Here is a 17,437-nt window from a genome sequence, read left to right as displayed (position 1 = left end):
CCTTTTCCAAACTTGCCTTTTTCTTTTGAAGGAGGTACCATTATCATTTTAGTTTCTCAGGTTACAGACACCCCCACACCCCCACACATACAAATAAACATATCTGAGTCATCTGCACAAAGATAATTGATGTTTGTTTTTCATTCACTGGAAGAGTGCCATTCCTTATGTCAATCTTGGACAAAGGGACTATTTCTACACCAGGACCACCCACAGCCCCATGTGGGCAACCTAGACAGAGGATCTACCTCCATCCAAATTAGCTGGAGCAGAACACAGAGGGCAGGAATTCATCTAAGATGAGAAGTTTGATCTAGTTGGGTGAAGTATCAATAGCCAGCTCTGTTATTTTCCGCCAGCCCTGTCCTTGAAAAGACAAGGCTTTGGAGAAGGAAATGGGACAGGGGAAAAAAAAGTTTAGTCTGCCCCAATTTTAATAATTAGCTATTAATAAAGAGAAATAATTCTCTCACATAGAAGAAAAGGGTATAGAATATTACTTACTCTTCAACTCAAGTAATTGCTTAATTTTTATAGAATTGCCTTTCCTCCCCTTTTAAAAAGAAATTGCTCTTTGGGCAAGGGTTGGGTAGAGATATGTTTAGAAATGAAAGTGACATAAAATATATTAATTTTTAAAAAAGAAAATGATTATTAAAATAATATTCACATTGCTTTCAGTCTAGTTGTTTACAAGCATTCTTCAGTGACTCAACAGTACTGTGAGGGAGACTGCGTAACCAGCCACAGTGGAAAAATAAAGTGGATGAAAAATGTAGTTTTCTAGAATGGTACATTTAACTGAATTTCTAGTATACTGAATTTGAGCAGAAGCTTTTAAAAATTTTTTTTGTCTTGGAGTCTTTTTGGTTGGTCTTGTCTGTTGAAACCTATGGACCCCTTTTCAGAAAAAATATTTTTTAAATGCATAAAATACATAGCATTTCAAAGGAAATCAATTCTTTATTGTAAAAATTTTAAAAGTCCATGAGCTGGACCTTTGAGTTAGAACATTTCTATGAATATTTGTGTGCAAATGTATAACACACACACATAAACATACATACACACATGAGAATGGGTAGAAAATTGACCTTAGAGTCAAGAACAGTTTGATTTAAAGGCTGTGGTTGATAGGTAGTAATTGTGTGGTCAGGGGCAAAGCACTTAATTCTCAGCATTCCAAGCAGCTCAGAAAAATGACTTCCTGCTCTGAATTTTTTTCCTAAGGCAATGAGATCAAGTGACTTGCCCAAGGTAATACAGTTATGTGATTCCTGCAATTCAAGGCCTGTGCTCTATCCACTGGACTCCTGCTTGAATTAATGAAGAAGAGTTTCAAGTAAAGGATTCTCAATTAGCTCACATATTTAGAGCAAACACACTCACTAGAATAGACAGCAAATACAAATGGAGAGATGGATCTAGAACTGGAGATATGGATGAATCACAATGGAGAATATCTGAATGACTTCCAATCTAGTTCTTCACTGTCATGAAAGCCCACTTCTTTCACAATTTTCTGATTCGTGATATATAGGGACTGTGACTTTTAAAGCTCCATAATCCCAAAAGAATCAAAGCTACAGGTATAATAAGAGCTTTCAATCCAAATCTCATCTCTGACACAATTTCTGTTTTGGAACCTTGGACAATTCCCATCTTCTGGGACCTGATTTTCCTCATTCATAAAACAAGGTGGCTGGACAACAAGATCTCTCCACTCCTTGGCTCTCACCTTGGTAATTTCAAGACCCTGGGAGTATTCATGCCTGAGAGAAAATGCAGACAGCAAGTTGTCGTCATGCAAATGGAAACACAATATGTGAACTAGAAACTTATTTCAGGGATAGGCAGAAGGATTTGAATCTGGAATTAATTTAATCCCCAGTTTAGCTCTCTTTTCCTATTATAACTTCTATTAGAGGTATCTGTGAATAAGTTATTTTTTCTAAGTAGTCTATAAATTCTTTAGATTGCAAGGACTATATGTCATTTCATCTTTGAATCTTCAAGTGCTAAGCATGATTTTTATGAAGTGATGCAGTGAAGAATAATAGAGGGAGGAAAAACCAACTCTAGGTTGTGTTAACATAAGAATCATCTAGAAAAATACATGGAACAAAGGATTTCAGAAGGCAACAAGGAAGCAAGCAATAATATTATCATCTAGTGGAAGTAAAAATAGATATACTTTATTAACAAAGTGTAGATAAAGATTACTGTTTTACATATGCTAATGCTTTTCAAACTTCAATGCTTCTGTTAATGAATAATTTTGGAATAAAAAGGAAAACAAAATTGAAAGAACTCAAATAGTATTAGAAATTTCAGTGGTTTTGCCAAAAAATTTAATTAAAAAAAGCAAACTCCAAATCAAATCCACGTGATCTAAAAAATTGAGAGTCTACTTCCATCTAATGGCATCTTTGGTGTGTTTCAGCAAAGACTAGCAAAGAAAGACAGGCTTTTTTTTTTAAATTTCTGAGAATGCCAAACAATATGGTGGCCAGTAACATTACTTGATTCTCCAGTAATTAACAAAAAATGACTATGCCCCACTTAATCCCATCTACCCTGTTATTCTTCAGCATAGATTCTAGATTATGAGTTTATGATGAATTTCCATCATCATAAAACCAAGAATCTTTGTCTTTCATATTAATAAATCAATGTTTCCTGAGAGTTCCTCATAATAAATATATAAGATTTTTTCATCAGGATAATTTCTCTCTTAGCTGAGTGGCCACTAATGCTGAGAACTTAACCATGTTGTACTGGGAGCATACAACACACAAGTATGAGTTATCTGATGATTAGTAAGGTATATTTTTTGACTGAAGGCTTTCCCACACTCATTGCACTCAAAGGGTTTCTCTCCAGTATGAGTTCTCTGATGGTTAATGAGTTCATCCTTCCTAGAAAAGGCTTTACCACATTCATTACACTGAAAGGGTTTTACACCTGTATGAATTCTCTGATGTCTGACAAGGGTTCCCCTAGCTCTGAAGGTTTTCCCACATTCATTACATTCAAAGGGTTTCACTCCAGTATGAATGCTCTGATGTCTAATAAGGGTCCTTCTCTCACTGAAAGCTTTCCCACATTCATTACATTCAAAGGGTTTCTCTCCAGTGTGAGTTTTCTGATGTCTTTCAAGGTGTCCCTTCAAACTAAAGGGTTTCCCACATTCTTTACATTCGAAGGGTTTCTCTCCAGTATGAGTTATTTGATGTCTTTCAAGGAGACCCTTCAAACTAAAGGCTTTTCCACATTCTTTACATTCGAAGGGTTTCACTCCAGTATGGGTTAACTGATGTTTAATAAGGTGTACTTTCTGGCTGAAGGCTTTCCCACACTCACTGCATTCAAAAGGTTTCACTCCAGCATGAGTTATTTGATGTCTAATAAGACTTCCTCTGGCAATAAAGGCTTTCCCACATTCATTACATTCAAAGGGTTTGACTCTCGTATGTGTGCCCTGATGTCTATTAGGTTTTCCCTTTTCACTGAACACTTTTTTATTTTCATCATTTTCAAAAGATTTCTCTTCAGTGTGCACTTCCTGATGACTTTCAAGGTGTCCCTTGGGATTGAGATCTTTCTCACACTCATTATAATCAAAAGACTTCATGCCAAGATGAGATAGCTGATAGTTATTGTGGTATACCTTTGGACTGAAAGCATTCCTATATTCGTTATAAATAAGCGACTTTGCTCCAGTATGACTTATCTGATGATTTATAAAGTACACTTTCCTACTGAAGGTTTTGCCACATTCATTACACTCAAAGGGCTTCACTCCAGTATGAGTTCTTTGATGTCTAATAAGGGCTCCTTTTTCTGTGAAAGCTTTCCCACATTCATTGCATTCAAAGGGCTTCACTCCCGTATGAGTTCTTTGATGAATAATGAGGGTCCCCTTTGCACTGAAGGCTTTCCCACATTCATTGCATTCAAAGGGTCTCACTCCAGTATGAGTTCTTTGATGTCTAATAAGGGCTCCCTTCTCCCTGAAAGTTTTGCCACATTCATTACATTCAAAGGGTTTCACACCTGTGTGAGTTCTCTGATGTCTATTAAGGTCTCCCCTCTGGATAAAGGCTCTTCCACATTCAACACATTCAAAGGGTTTCTCCCCACTGTGAATTCTTTCATGGCTGATAAGGTGTCCCTTCTTACTGAAGGCCTTTCCACAGTCATTACATTCAAAAGGTTTCTCTCCTGTATGAATTGTCTCATGGCTAATAAGGTGTCCCTTCTTGTTGAAGGTCTTCCCACATTTGTTACATTCAAAGGGTTTCACTCCAGTATGAGTTCTTTGATGAATAGTAAGAGTGTCCTTTGCAGTGAAAGCTTTCCCACATTCATTGCAGTCAAAGGGTCTCATGCCAATATGAGTTCTTTGATGTCTAATAAGGGCTCTTTTCTCTGTGAAGGTTTTGTCACATTCATTGCATTCAAAGTGTTTCACTCCTGTGTGAGTTCTCTCATGTCTATTAAGGTCTCCCCTCTGGATAAAGGCTTTTCCACACTTGAAACATTCAAAGGGTTTCTCTCCAGTGTGAATTCTTTCATGGCTGATAAGGTGTCCCTTCTTACAGAAGGCTTTACCACAAGCATTACACTCAAAAGGTTTCTCTCCCGAATGAATTATCTCATGACTAATAAGGTGTCCCTTCTTGCTGAAGACTTTCCCACAGTCTTCACAGGCAAAGGGTTTCTCTCTAATATGAATTCCTCCATAATGAATCAAACTTCTCTTGTCAATGAAGGTTTTTCCATATTTACTACTTTCAAATGGTTTCTCTTCAGTAGGAATTTTCTGCTGTGCAGTAAGGTTTAATCTTCTGCCAAAGGTCTTTCCACTTTCACTGGATTCATGTATCTTTTCTCCAGCATGAAGTCTATGAAATTTAATTAGATCTGAGTGGTAACTGAAGGGCTTTCTGCAAGTGTTATTCTTGTAATGGTTCTTCCCTATGGAGACTGTATTACATTTAATTAGGTCTGAAATGCCCCTGAAGCTCTTACTGAGTGTCTTATATTTATGGGCACTTTTCCCCATAGTACTATTCCGTGGTGAAGCAAATCCAGATGCTTGGCTAAAACTTTTCCTGAACGTATTCCATTGAGGTAGGCTCATTTTATTCAAAGTTGTTCTGTGAGGGCCTGCTCCTTGTCTGGATCCTCTCTCTTTTGGTATTTCTAAAATGACATCATATTCTCCACTTTCTTCCATTTCATAACACCAGGAACTGTCCTCTGTAAGTCTTTTCTTAGATGATGCTCCTGAGCTAAGGTGCTGTATCCATTCTAAATTCTGCCTTTCACATCTGGTCTCCTGAGTATGGGAACCTGAAAGAAAAATTAAAAGTCACTGGTCATTGGTTTTGCTGGTTCTTTGACTCCTTTAAACAATAACCCCTCTCCTCAAAAAAATATAACAAACTCTTATCAGTACCGGATTTTTGAGAGGAGCCTAGGGGACATACAGAGAGAAGCCTAAGTGATGTAAAAAACCCCAAAAGATATCCATAAACACTTATTTTTTTAAAAGTTGCTAATCATAGCTTTCTCTGTAGGAGAAAGGAAACTGTTTTGTAATAAATTTTACCTTCTGTATCTTGATTAAAGGTAAATGATGCTCAATTTGACTTGGGAAGACAAGTCACAAGGGAATTAAAACCAGAGAGGTGAGGAGAGGGTCACAGAGCACCTTGCCACTAATAAATGGTGTATGAGCCAAATCTCTAAAGGCACTAACAGATGTCAAAGATACCAGTACTCTCAATGAAAAACAAGTTTATCTTCTGGACATCAGAATAACGGAAAACCAGAAAGGAAGGAGTAAAAAGCCAACTAGCTAATGCTATTATTCAACTAGAAAATGGACTGGAAGGGGTATATCTGGGTGAGCAATTGCAGAAACTTTTAAGAATTATTGAGCTTCAGCTTTGTGGTGGCAAAGAATTGGAAATTAAGTGAATGTCCTTCAAAGGGGGAATGGCTTAACAAACTGTGTGTGTGTGTGTATCTATATCTATATATATCTATGTCATGGAACACTTGTTCTATTAGAAACCAGGAGGGATGGGAATTCAGGGAAGCCTGGAAGGATTTGCATGAACTGATGGTGAGTGAGATAAGCAGAACCAGAAAAACACTGTACACCCTAACAGCAACCTGGGGGTGATGATCAACCTTGATGGTTGATCAGTGCAATAATCAGAGACAATTTGGGGCTGTCTGTGATGGAGAATACCATCTGTATCCAGAGAATTGTGGAGTTTGAACAAAGACCAAAGACCATTACCTTCAATTTAGAACCCCCCCCACTGTTATCTTATTATATAATTTTGCTATTTCTTATACTTTACTTTTCTTCTTTAAGGATATGATTTCTCTCTCATCACATTCAACTTAGATCAGTGTATACCATGGAAACAATGTAAAGACTGGCAAATTGCCTTCTGTGGGGGGAGGGAAGCGAGAATAGGGGGAAAAATTGTAAAACTCAAATAAAATCTTAAAAAAAGAATTACTGAACTCTCAAATTGTGAATAAAAAAGGAATCTAATATGTTTCAGGAAATTTTATAACAATAATTCTCAAAAATATTGGAAGGAATAAGATGCTTAGTAAATGTTTGTTTATTGATTGAAGACAAACAAAATAAGAATAGCTTATTATGTAGATATGACTTTAGCTTATATATGCTACTTTCTTGGAGACTTTTGGTTCAGGCATAGTTTACAGCCCCTCCTTGAAGGATCTGATTGAAAAAGATGCTCTCTCCTGATGGAGGAAGGCTTCCTGACTACAATTCCACAATTGAAGGGGGAGGTAACAGGGCTGGGGGACAAAGGAAAGGTTCCCTGAATACAGAATCCCCAAGGCCTCCCAACACATTGTCAGTCAGGGTCTTTTGAAGGCAGCAGCATCCCTGAAGATGAGTAAGAATCAAGAATATGGAGTTAAAGAAGCTGACATACTGTCACATTGGCAGAGGAAGCAGACCCAGCAAAAGGAAGCTCAGGGATTCATTAAACAACCTCTGTAGCTCAGAAGTTCTGGAGGTCTCTCTTATTTGTTTCTGCATGTGACCATATTTAGTCTGTATATGTGGATTCATTCATGGGAGTGCCTGGCCACTAAGTTACTCAAGGGAGTCCAAAGCATGTCTATTCTTTCACTGAGAAAGTATTTTTGGTAGAATAAGCTCTGGTTTTATTCAAATTGGGGAGGAAGTTCTAGTGTTTTTTTTTTTAAATTCATTACATGTAGGGGGCGGCTAGGTGACGTAGTGGATAAAGTGCCGGCCCTGGAGACAGGAGGGCCTGAGTTCAAATCTGGTCTTAGATACTTAATAATTACATAGCTGTGTGACCTTGGGCAAGTCACTTAATCCCATTGCTTTAAATAAGTAAAAAAATAAAAAATTATTTACATGTTCAAATGTCTCCCTTGATGAACTGTTTCAATTGTGGTGAGGCAAAAGTCTTATCTATTCAACAAAAAGAAGAAATCATTGAAGAATAGAGAACTTGAATATAACATTCATAGCAAAAAAGCAGTATTTTGAGAGAAAAAGAAAATTATGGGCAAAAAATCTTTACCATAAATAATTCTTATATACATAAATGCTGGTGACACGATGGTGAAAACCAGTTTGCTATGGTGGGTGACAAAACACTGGTCAAGGATGGAAGCTTACAGACATGAGTATAGTCACTTACTACCTGTTGTTCTTTGCTATCTTTCACTTTGCTCAGTGGTGCAGAGGACAAAGTACTGGGCCCAAGTGCAGTAAGGAAGTTGTTTGTTGTTTATTCAGTTGATTGTGTTTGACTCTTTGAAATCTCATTTGAGGTTTTCTTGGCAGAGATCCTGGAGTAGATTTCTATTTCCTTGTTCAGTTCATTTGATAGATGAGGAAACTGAGGCAAAAAGGGTTAATGACGTGTCCAAGATCACGTCTTATAACCATCTGAATGCAGATTTTCACTCAAGTTCTGATGCTGGAGTCAGGAAGACCTGGGTTCAACTCTGATCAGATACTTCCCTGCTGTGTGACCCTGGGCAAGTCACTTCACCTGTTTGCTTCAGTTTTCTCTACTGCCAAATGGGAATAATAATCTCACCTCCCTTGCAGGGGTTGTTGTGAATTTGGAATGAGATATTTGTAATGTGCTTACCACAGTGCTGCCACACAGTGGGCATGATAGAAATATTAACTGTGACTGTTCTTGTTATTAATGCTGGTTCACATAGCTGATTATCTCCATTTCTCACAGAAATTGTTTTTTTTTTGGTCTTCATTTTTGCAAGGCAGTGAGGTTAAGTGACTTGCCCAAAGACACACAGCTGGGTAATTATTAAGTATCTGAGGCAGATTTGAACTCATGTCCTCCTAACTCCAGGGCCAGTATTCTATCCCCTGTGCCACCTAGCTCCATTTCCCAATGGGGATTACTGGCAGGGCAAATTTTTCTCTCAGAAATTTCATGTAGCTTGTAGTTATTTAACTGCACAGCTAGGTGGCGCAGAGCACCAGCCCTGGAGTCAGGATCTGATTTTGAATCCAGCCTCAGACATTTGACTCTTACTAGCTGTGTGACCTTGGACAAGTCACTTCACCCCGATGGCCTCACATCTGGGGTCATCGTTGGTCATCCTGATTCCTATTTGGTCACTGGACCCAGAAGGTTCTGGAGGAGAATGTGAGGCTGGTGATGTCGCACAGCTCCCCCTCGCACCAATTCGTGTGCTTGTCATGGCCTCACCTGATGACGTGATCCTCTCCAAGGATGAAGGACAAACATCAAATGGAAGTTCACTTTCTATTTTTGTCTTTTATAATTTTGTTACAGGGAAGAGTTCTCCTGGGGGAGTGGATGGTGGGGGGCATTTGGAAATGAAAGTGATGCAAGATGGCAAGAGATCCCCCTCTTTTGAACCTGGGCTCAGGCCTCTGACCACTCTCCCTTGGATGACCCTGAGAGGAGTTTTTCACCTGCTTCTTCACTGCAGCCAGCAAGCCCAGATGGACCTACACTTGACTTCAAGTCTACACTCCCTTTTCTGCTTTAAGTTTCTTCTGAGTAATGGTGAACCAAAGGGAAACCCTGTGAAGGGCATTTCCAGCATCTGTGGTGACTTGGTCTACTTTGTCCAATGTGCATCTTCCTTTAAGGGACCCTCATGAACCATCTGGGAGAGACACTAGACACGCATCCCACCAAAGTTTTGTGTCCTCCCACTTTGGGGGTGGGGGTAGGGTTAAGAACCTGAAGAGGATGAGGACAATCTGCCATCTCTCAGTGGGCTTGGCTCCTCTAGGACTGGAGCTGACTTGGGAGAGCCCAGCGCTCCCGAGGGAGAGGTGTCCTGAGCCCACAAGGCAGAGGGTCTCTGTAATGCTGGGAGCACTCTGCTCCTTCAATCCCTGGTGACTTTCATCTCCTTTCCAGCTTGGTCCCTCAAATCTAGCTCCATTGGCCTACTTGGGCCTTCATAAATGGCATTCCATCTCCTGACTCCATGACTCTATAGAGGGCCAGCCCTCATACCTGGAGGCCTCCCTCTGCCTCCTAGAATTCAAGATTTTCTCACCTCCAGCCATTCCTAATCTTCCTGGCTGACTGGGGCAAAATGGTACAAAGGGGAGTAGGGAATCCAGGAAAATAGGCTATGTGAAGGGTACAACAATGGAGAGAAAATAAGCAAAAAGGAGAAAAAAGGAGAAAAAAAAGGATGACCAGCTGAGTCCCAAAGCAGGGACAAGAAATGCCCTTTCCCCACTTCTTCATGGAGCTGGGGACCAGGGAGGTGGCCACAGCGAGGTGGCCAGTTAGTTTTTCTGATCCACTTTTTCACTATCTTTTAATTGTTACATGGGATGACTCTGGGCAGGTGGGGGTGGGAAGGAGTGGCATTGACTATATTTGGAAATGAATGTGATATAAAAACAAAAAGATATTTAAAAACTTTAAAAGAGACATTTGTGGACATGACTATTTTTTGTGGATGGCAGAGAATTTCAGATGAATTTTAAAACCAACAAAAGGAAGAAAATGTTTCTTGCTCTGAGAGAGGTAAATATGGAGAGAAAGGTATTTCCAAAGAGATTTTTCAAGTAAAGAAGGGGATTCGTGCCAGGCTTCAGCCCAAGGTCCCTGAGGGGCCTTTGGGATCTCCCAGCCCAACACTGATCAGCTAAGCCTGTCCTTGCAAAGATACCTCTGTGGCATGTGGTCACCCACTTACCTGGACAGGGACTCCTCAGCACTTCTCCTTGGAGCATCCAAGGTGCCTCTCCTCTCTCCAACAGAGAGATCACGTCCAACTGGGAAACAGGAAGTCCTACACAGGAGAAGAAATGAGGCAGTCATGGGGGCTCAGATTGAGTTTTCTTCATGGAAAGCAGGACGACTAAGAAAGGAGAGTTGTATGAGGGTCTCCGAAACCTCTTCTGCATTGCATTCCAAGGAAGAATGAGTCTCACAAAAGTATCCTGCTCACCTGACTATCCTAAGGGTCCAAGCAGAGGCTATGCAGAGGAGCTCTAAACTTACAGAGGTGGAAACCCCTTCATGATGTCCTGCCTTGGTCTGAAGTCCTTCAAGGAGGGGGAGTCTCAACCTGGGAAGAAGCCCACACCCTTTTGGGATAGCTCACCTTCTAGATATCGAACTTTTTCCTCCCTGCCCCCAGGGCTCTCAAAGGGTACCATGGCTGCCCTCCAAATACCTGAACAGAACTACTGCATTCCTTCTGAGTCTTCTTTTCTCCAGACTAAAAATCCCCATTTCCTTCACTGATCACAGGATGGCAGGGACGCAAGGTCCTCCCCCACCTGTTGGCTCTCCTCTGGAACCTTGTCAGCTTATCCATGACCCAGAAATGAACATGATCCTCCGGATGAGATCTGATGAGGGTAGAGCAGACAGGGCCCTTCACCCCCAATTCTTGGAGGCCCCCTGCTCTGTGCAGCCCAACATCACAGTGACTTCTTTGGGGGTCCCATCACATTGTGAATGTCCATTAAGAAGCTAAAACCTATCCAGGGAAACTGAGGTCGCCCCAGGTCTTCCCTACTTTGTCCTTCTGTAGGTGACTGTGATTGAGTGCAAGACTACCCAGATTCCACTCCAGCAGAAGGCTGATCCCTTGTCAAATGAACCTGACTCCCCCTTTTGGTAGGTTTTCTAAGCCACCTGAGTCACCTGCAAGTTTTAATTCATGGAACTTCCAAGAAATGGTTCCTCTGTGAAGTGAACTGCTTCAGGAAGTTTAGCTAAGACCTAGTCCTTGCTCACTCTCATGGAGCTTCCAGTTTGGGGAGAGTGAAATCTAAGCTGAGGAGTATACCCAGCCAAGAGCCTGGAGAAATGTTGGGGGGAGGCTTCCCAGACTCATTCCCTGAGGACTCTGCCAAGACTCTTTCTTGTCTGGAAGCTCTACTTGGAGCCAGCATGAGGAAGCTGTGGCCTTCCACTCTGACTGGGAAACAGTTCACTTGAGAATAGGGAAGGAACTTTCCAAATGACAGTCTGGAACGTTCTTTGAGGAGAAGCCTGAACTCAACAAGCACTTCAGAACCCTCCCCTACTCTGACATCCCCAGCTCTTCCTAACTGGGGGGCTGGAAGGGGGAGCACTTTAAGTCCTTCCCAAGCCTTCCTTCGGAGAGGACTCTCCAGCACCCTCCATATTTGCCCTCTGCGGTTCTGTCAGCTCACACTAACATGGAAGATGAATCCCATTAGTGCCCCTGTGTCCCCCAACCTCCAGCCTCCTTTGGCCTGGTTTTTCCCTGGTCAGATTGTAAGCTCCTTGAGGGCAGGGTCTGTCCTCTTTCTCATTTCTATCTTTAGTGCTTGGCCTAGGCAGGGCAGGCACACTTAACAAATGTCCAAAGGACTGCACTGAAGTGGGACCCACTGGGGAGCAGACAATTATTATTGCTGTTGTTTTCTTTGGTCACCAGGGATAACTGGGCTTACCCAGGAAGACAAAGTTCTCATAGTTCTCCATCATCACCCGCCTGTACAGGTCTCTCTGAGAAGGCTCCATATGTCTCCACTCCTCCCAGGAGAATTCCACAGCCACATCCTTGAAGGTCACCGATTCCTGAGACAACAAATTCCCTCTACTGATGTCTCACCTGACCCAGGAGCCAAGTCCACTCCAGACCCTACAGAGCCTGAATGAAGCAACTTCCAGCGGACTCAAAGTGACCATAACTCAAAATGAAATTCTACCTGCCAAGATGCTAAGTAATGGGGGGGGGGGGGGGCTACACCCTGCCCCCAGGGAGTTCTGCTTCCTGGCTGACTTCCCAACCCAACCAGCTGACCTCATGGCTGTGCCGCCATGATTCGGGTCTCCTCCCCCAGAATGTCTCATCACTTGGGAAGTTCCTTGGCACACCAGCCCATTCTGCCCTAGGGGAGCCGCTTCCAAGGCCTTCACCTTGGAGAGGACCCAGGCCAGCTGTGCCTCCTCCCAAGTCTACAAACTTCACTACAGTACCTATGGAGTTCTTCCTGTTCCAGTTCCCTATATCCTCCAGCAGGTAAGTCCTTGAAATCAGGGAACATTTTTCCTTTTGGTTATATTTGCATCCTCAGATAGCAATGCTTAGTGGATATGTGTCACTGCTCTGACATACGATAATCTTTTGTGACCTTTCTGCTGTGGCCTCTGCAAATCCATTTCCATAATTAACACATTTTTCTTTATTTTATGCTTTTCCTTTTACCTTTTGGCAGTTATGGAAATATGACTCTCTCCAGATGATTATATTCTTGCCTTTCTGTCTAATATTGGTTCCATTTTCTCTCTTAAATTTAATTTGGAAGAGGAAAAAACTCTTGAGAGGTCATCCAGAATAACTTTTTAGCCTAAACTTAGGTGTTTAATTTCCATCAGCACAACAAATTATGTACCTATTGTGTGCTAACTTATGTTCCAATTGACACGCTATATAGCCTATATATCAACCATTAGTCAGAGAAAAACATGGAAACATGAGGTCCTCAAAGAAACTTGAACTACAGAACCATCGAAGATATGGGGAAAGAGATGGTTTTATATACTTTAAAAATATGGTATTTCAGTACAGAGGATAAACCTAAACTCACCTGAACTGTGGATATCAGGAACTCAGAAGTCATCTCTTCCTCATTCTCCATCCTCTGGTTTTGGGGAATGACAAGAGTACTGAGAATCCTGAACTGGATAAAAAGAAAGAAGTTGTGGCAGAGAGCAACCCGAATCCCCAGGAGCATCCTAGAGATCCTCACCCCATCCCAGGCCACTGCTTTGACAATGCCGCACTCTAGTTTGTGGTATCAAACTCTATTAAATAGAAATAAGGGTGACCAAACCACACATAAGGATCTCTGTGGGCTACACATTACTTAGAAAGCCACACATTCTCTTTATCTATGTTCCATTGTATTTTTACTTATTCTGTTAACCATTTCTGAGTTAATCTGTTTCCTCTGTTTGATCCTTCTGTTCCAGATGACCATTTCATCCACTTTCTCCACTGTTTCTGGGCTGCAGATTCTGCTAACCCCCACAATGAGGTTCTCTCTACTCCCCTCTATTTCCTCTTGGCTGCTGACCTGTGTTCTACTTTATTTAGTTAAGTTCAGTCAACACGAACCCCTTCAACTTCCCTGAGCTCATTGCAATACTACTTGCATCTTCATTTTCTCTCCTTCCTTTCTTAGAAGAATTAAAATTCCAAATAATAAGCATGGATGAAGTTCCCATCGGATGGCAGGCAAGACTCACAAAAACAAGACAGGTACCTACCCTCAAAGGTGACCCAGACGGATGAGCCCCTGTTAAGTTAAACAATCAATGCTCAGTTCTAATGCCACCCCCCCCCCCCAGCTTATTTTGTATTCAGCTGGTCTGGCTGTGGGTTTGCCTGTTGCTTCCCCACAGACTGAGCTACTCAACAAGGACCATCTTGTGCCTTTCTTCCTATTCCTGGGGCTTAATAAATGTTTAATATCTATTACGCTGTGACCACTATTAGATGCTTTACCCCATTTACTGATCTTCTCCCCCCCCATACATCCTGCCTTGATAACCTGACTCAAATTTCTAATTGTTCTCTTTGACAGGTTGGTTTGCCAACCTTTCCCTCTAAAATACTCTATTTTAGCTCTGAAAAGTTGCTGAGCCCTCCCTTAATTCAGTCTCTCAGTAAGTCATTATTGAGTTGAGTCTCACAAAAAGGTACTTACACAAAGGTGAGGTGTCACCCACAGTGGGCACCCTAATATTTGCTGACAATGAAGAAATAAATCAGAAAACGTCCCCTGCTATGTTGTGAATCTCTATTTTTGAGAATGTATGTTAAGGCGGTCCCCGCTTCTCTTTCATTTTCTTTTTCCTACCTCAAATCATTCATTCATGTTTATCTGAGGGCAACAAGGGGTGGTGGTGGTCAAAGCCTTGGAGAGGGAGGAGGGAGGACTGAGGAAAGCATGAGAATTTAACCTATTTCCAGTTTTCAAATGTTCGATTAAATTTCCATCATTACTTCTAAGGCACCTTGATTAAGTGCTTTTGGAGCTAAGGAACAGGGCAGTCTAAGATTCTGGGAAGAGGTTTTCCTTTAACTTATCCAGTTGTAAAAATCAGAGAATAGCCCAGCAGGGATTCCATGCCATTTAGCCTTTCATGTGCGCCAAAGGGACAAGAGAAACGGGCTCTACACACTGTTGGAGCCATTGCTTCTGTGGGGCTGCTCACACTAAACCTTCTAAGATCTATGAGATCAGTGAGTGGGAAGTGCCTATCTTACCATAGAGGTGATGGGGAGATCTGAGTCCTTCAGGGCAGGCACCAGCCTGACGGCCTGGCCTCTGGTAGGAGCATAATGTGTGCTTGTTCATTCACTGAACACACAAGCCTTGTGTTTGATGTCCCATTGGCCTGAGAAACTTGTTTGTTGCTCATCCTCCTGGGATCAATGAGAGGAGAGATGCCAAAGGATTCAGACTGCACCAGGCAGCTAGTGGGTCAGCCATTCATTTGAAATTAGATGGTGTGGGGAAGTCATCTTCACTAGAAGGAACTGCTGGGGGCAGCTGTCAGTCTAACATCCCTCAAATACTACCTCCAACACTAGCTGTGAGGCCACGGGCTGAATGACAGAGTAGACTTTGGGCCAAAGAGCCCCGGGTTCAAATTTTGCTTCAGATAGTAGCTGGGTGAACATAGGCAAGCTGTCTAAGTGCTCAGGGCCTCAGTTCCCCCTCTGTAAAGTGGGGGTGACTTCCTATGAAATCTGGAATCCTCAAGTTGTTGCTTCTCAGGGTTGTGGGGAGTCCAGTGCCTTGCAGCCCTTGGTATGCTATAGAAAAGGGAAGGTCCATCTGACCTTGTGTCTATATGAGTGCCAAGGAAATGTCCTCTTGTTAGTATTATTGAAGAGGAAGAAAGTGAGGGGGTGCCAAGGCCTGGCTTGGGCTCATGTGGACCAGGAAGACTAGGCTTCCCCCCGCCCCGGCTGGGTGACCTGCAGAGGGTCCTGAAGTCCTTATCAGAGAAGGGTGTTTTCACACCAGGGATTTCCTAATCAATGAAACCTGTCACAATTCCCTCTCTACTCCTGATTTCCACTGGGATTCCAGGAGTCTGGTCATTTTGGTGATTTGTGGAGTGTGACTGTGAAACACTGAATGTGGGTGCACCTACATGGAGGATGTTGAGGAACAGGTCTTTTCAGAACCAAGACAGGGGTCAGCTCTGAGGCTGGAGGGGCTCCCAGGCAGCAGCTGCTGGAGCTGCAGTGAGGGAGGAGTCAAACCAGCACCCCTATGTTTGGCCCTCCTGGGGAAGGGCAGCCTTGCTCAGGTGACTCAGGTCACTACTGGCATGTCCAGTATGAGCATCACACCCTCTCCTTAATTAGGCAGGGCAGAGACTTCTAGCTGGGCAGCTAGAGGATGCCTGGGGGCAGAGAGAGGTGGGTCTGGAGACAGGAAGACTGAGCTTCCTGAATTCAGACCTGGCCTCAGACACTTTCTAGCTGGGGACTCTGGAAAGTCACTTTACCCTGTTTGCCTCAGTTTCCTTATCTGTAAAATAAGCTAGAAAAGAAATGTCATATGACTCTAGCATCTAGCAAACCTGAAATGGGATCCATGAAGAGTTGGACATGATTGAAAATAAATGAACAGCAAGAACTTATGTTCTATTTTACTCCCTGAAATGGATAACGGGAATTTGAGTGAGAAAAACAGAAAAATAAGTTGGAAGAGAAATAATTCTGGAAAGACCTAAGAGATAAACCAGTTTGCTTCCTACAAAGGTACTTACTTTTGGTTGTTATGAATTGTTTTTGTGTGGCACAATTTACTATTTAAAACCCTTGAGGCTTATGGCTGGGAAACTCTAAATCAAAGAAGTGTTTGGGGAACCGTGGAATCATTTTTTTTTTGGCTAGCTGGGCTTCCTATGACAAAAATGGAAATTTCTGGTTTCTCAGTCTAAGCCAAAAGGTCTTCCCTGGAGGCCAAAGGGAGCCGCCAAGGAGCCAAGCTGCCCAGGCAGTAGAGCCACTGGAACAAACGCGACAAGCAGACCAGAGAAAGGCAAGCTGTCTGGCAGGCCCGGGGAGCTGGCCCGATGGGAGGAAAGCTAATGCCGGGGGCTACCTGGGAGAACAGGATTCTCCGCAGGACGACAAGCCTGGGAGGGAAAGGCCGCCTTGCTCTCCGGAGCCATTTACAGCATAAGGGGGCAAAACCCCTGAGAAGTTGGTCTCCGTGGCCCTTTCCTGCCCTTCCATGGATCCAGGCGGATGGTTCCCAGTTGTACTGAGTCCGACTTCCTTCCGAGCCTCCAGTCACATCCATGGCTGCACACTGGACTTGAACTCGCTCTTCTCCACGTCCACATGTCCCAAGCTCTCTGGCCCCTGTGGAGGAGGCGCGTCGTGCCAGCCCCGGGGCCACGCTCTTCCCATCTGGGGCGGACTTCTGCCCTGTCCTCGGCCCGCTCCTCTGCTCTGACCCGCCAGGCCGCCTCATCTCGTGCCCAGACCACGGGCCGAGCCTCCGGCTTGCGCTCCCTGCAGCCGCGCCTTCTTCACCCGCCTCCCGCCGGAGCCTGCGGCGTCCCTCGGCCTCCCGGGCCTGGCCTCCCGGGCCCCGCGGCCTCCCCGGGCCTGGCCTCCCGGGCCCCGCGGCCTCCCGGGCCCCGCGGCCTCCCCGGGCCTGGCCTCCCCGGGCCCCGCGGCCTCCCCGGGCCTGGCCCCGCGGCCTCCCCGGGCCCCGCGGCCTCCCGGGCCCCGCGGCCTCCCGGGCCTGCGGCCTCCCCGGGCCCCGCGGCCTCCCCGGGCCCCGCGGCCTCCCCGGGCCCCGCGGCCTCCCCGGGCCTGGCCTCCGCGGGCCTCTGCGGCC

General features: G+C 43.8%; 2 protein-coding genes across 2 annotated transcripts in view; both read right to left on the bottom strand.

Annotated features, from left to right (window-relative positions):
• Nucleotides 1-886: 886 nt before the first annotated feature.
• The window catches only part of LOC141511650 (uncharacterized), a 38,807-nt gene continuing 22,256 nt past the window's right edge, over nucleotides 887-17,437 (bottom strand). Inside the window, exon 7 of the mRNA XM_074220765.1 lies at nucleotides 887-4,657. Coding sequence (XP_074076866.1) covers nucleotides 2,750-4,657 — 1,908 coding nt within the window. The 3' untranslated portion in view covers nucleotides 887-2,749. The remainder of the gene's footprint in view (nucleotides 4,658-17,437) is intronic.
• LOC141511599 (uncharacterized) lies at nucleotides 5,273-17,169 on the bottom strand. Its single transcript, XM_074220724.1, has 6 exons — nucleotides 16,691-17,169; nucleotides 13,148-13,240; nucleotides 12,008-12,134; nucleotides 10,270-10,365; nucleotides 7,451-7,507; nucleotides 5,273-5,358 (listed from the first exon to the last, which is right to left on the bottom strand). The coding sequence occupies exons 1-5, from the start codon at nucleotides 17,063-17,065 to the stop codon at nucleotides 7,455-7,457; spliced, it is 744 nt and encodes a 247-aa protein (XP_074076825.1). The 5' UTR covers nucleotides 17,066-17,169; the 3' UTR covers nucleotides 5,273-5,358; nucleotides 7,451-7,454.

The sequence above is a fragment of the Macrotis lagotis genome, chromosome 1, assembly GCF_037893015.1.
Source record: "Macrotis lagotis isolate mMagLag1 chromosome 1, bilby.v1.9.chrom.fasta, whole genome shotgun sequence".
NCBI classification, from domain to species: Eukaryota; Metazoa; Chordata; class Mammalia; order Peramelemorphia; family Peramelidae; genus Macrotis; species Macrotis lagotis.
Note: the sequence above shows the minus strand (reverse complement) of the source record. Positions and strands in the feature narration are given on the sequence as shown.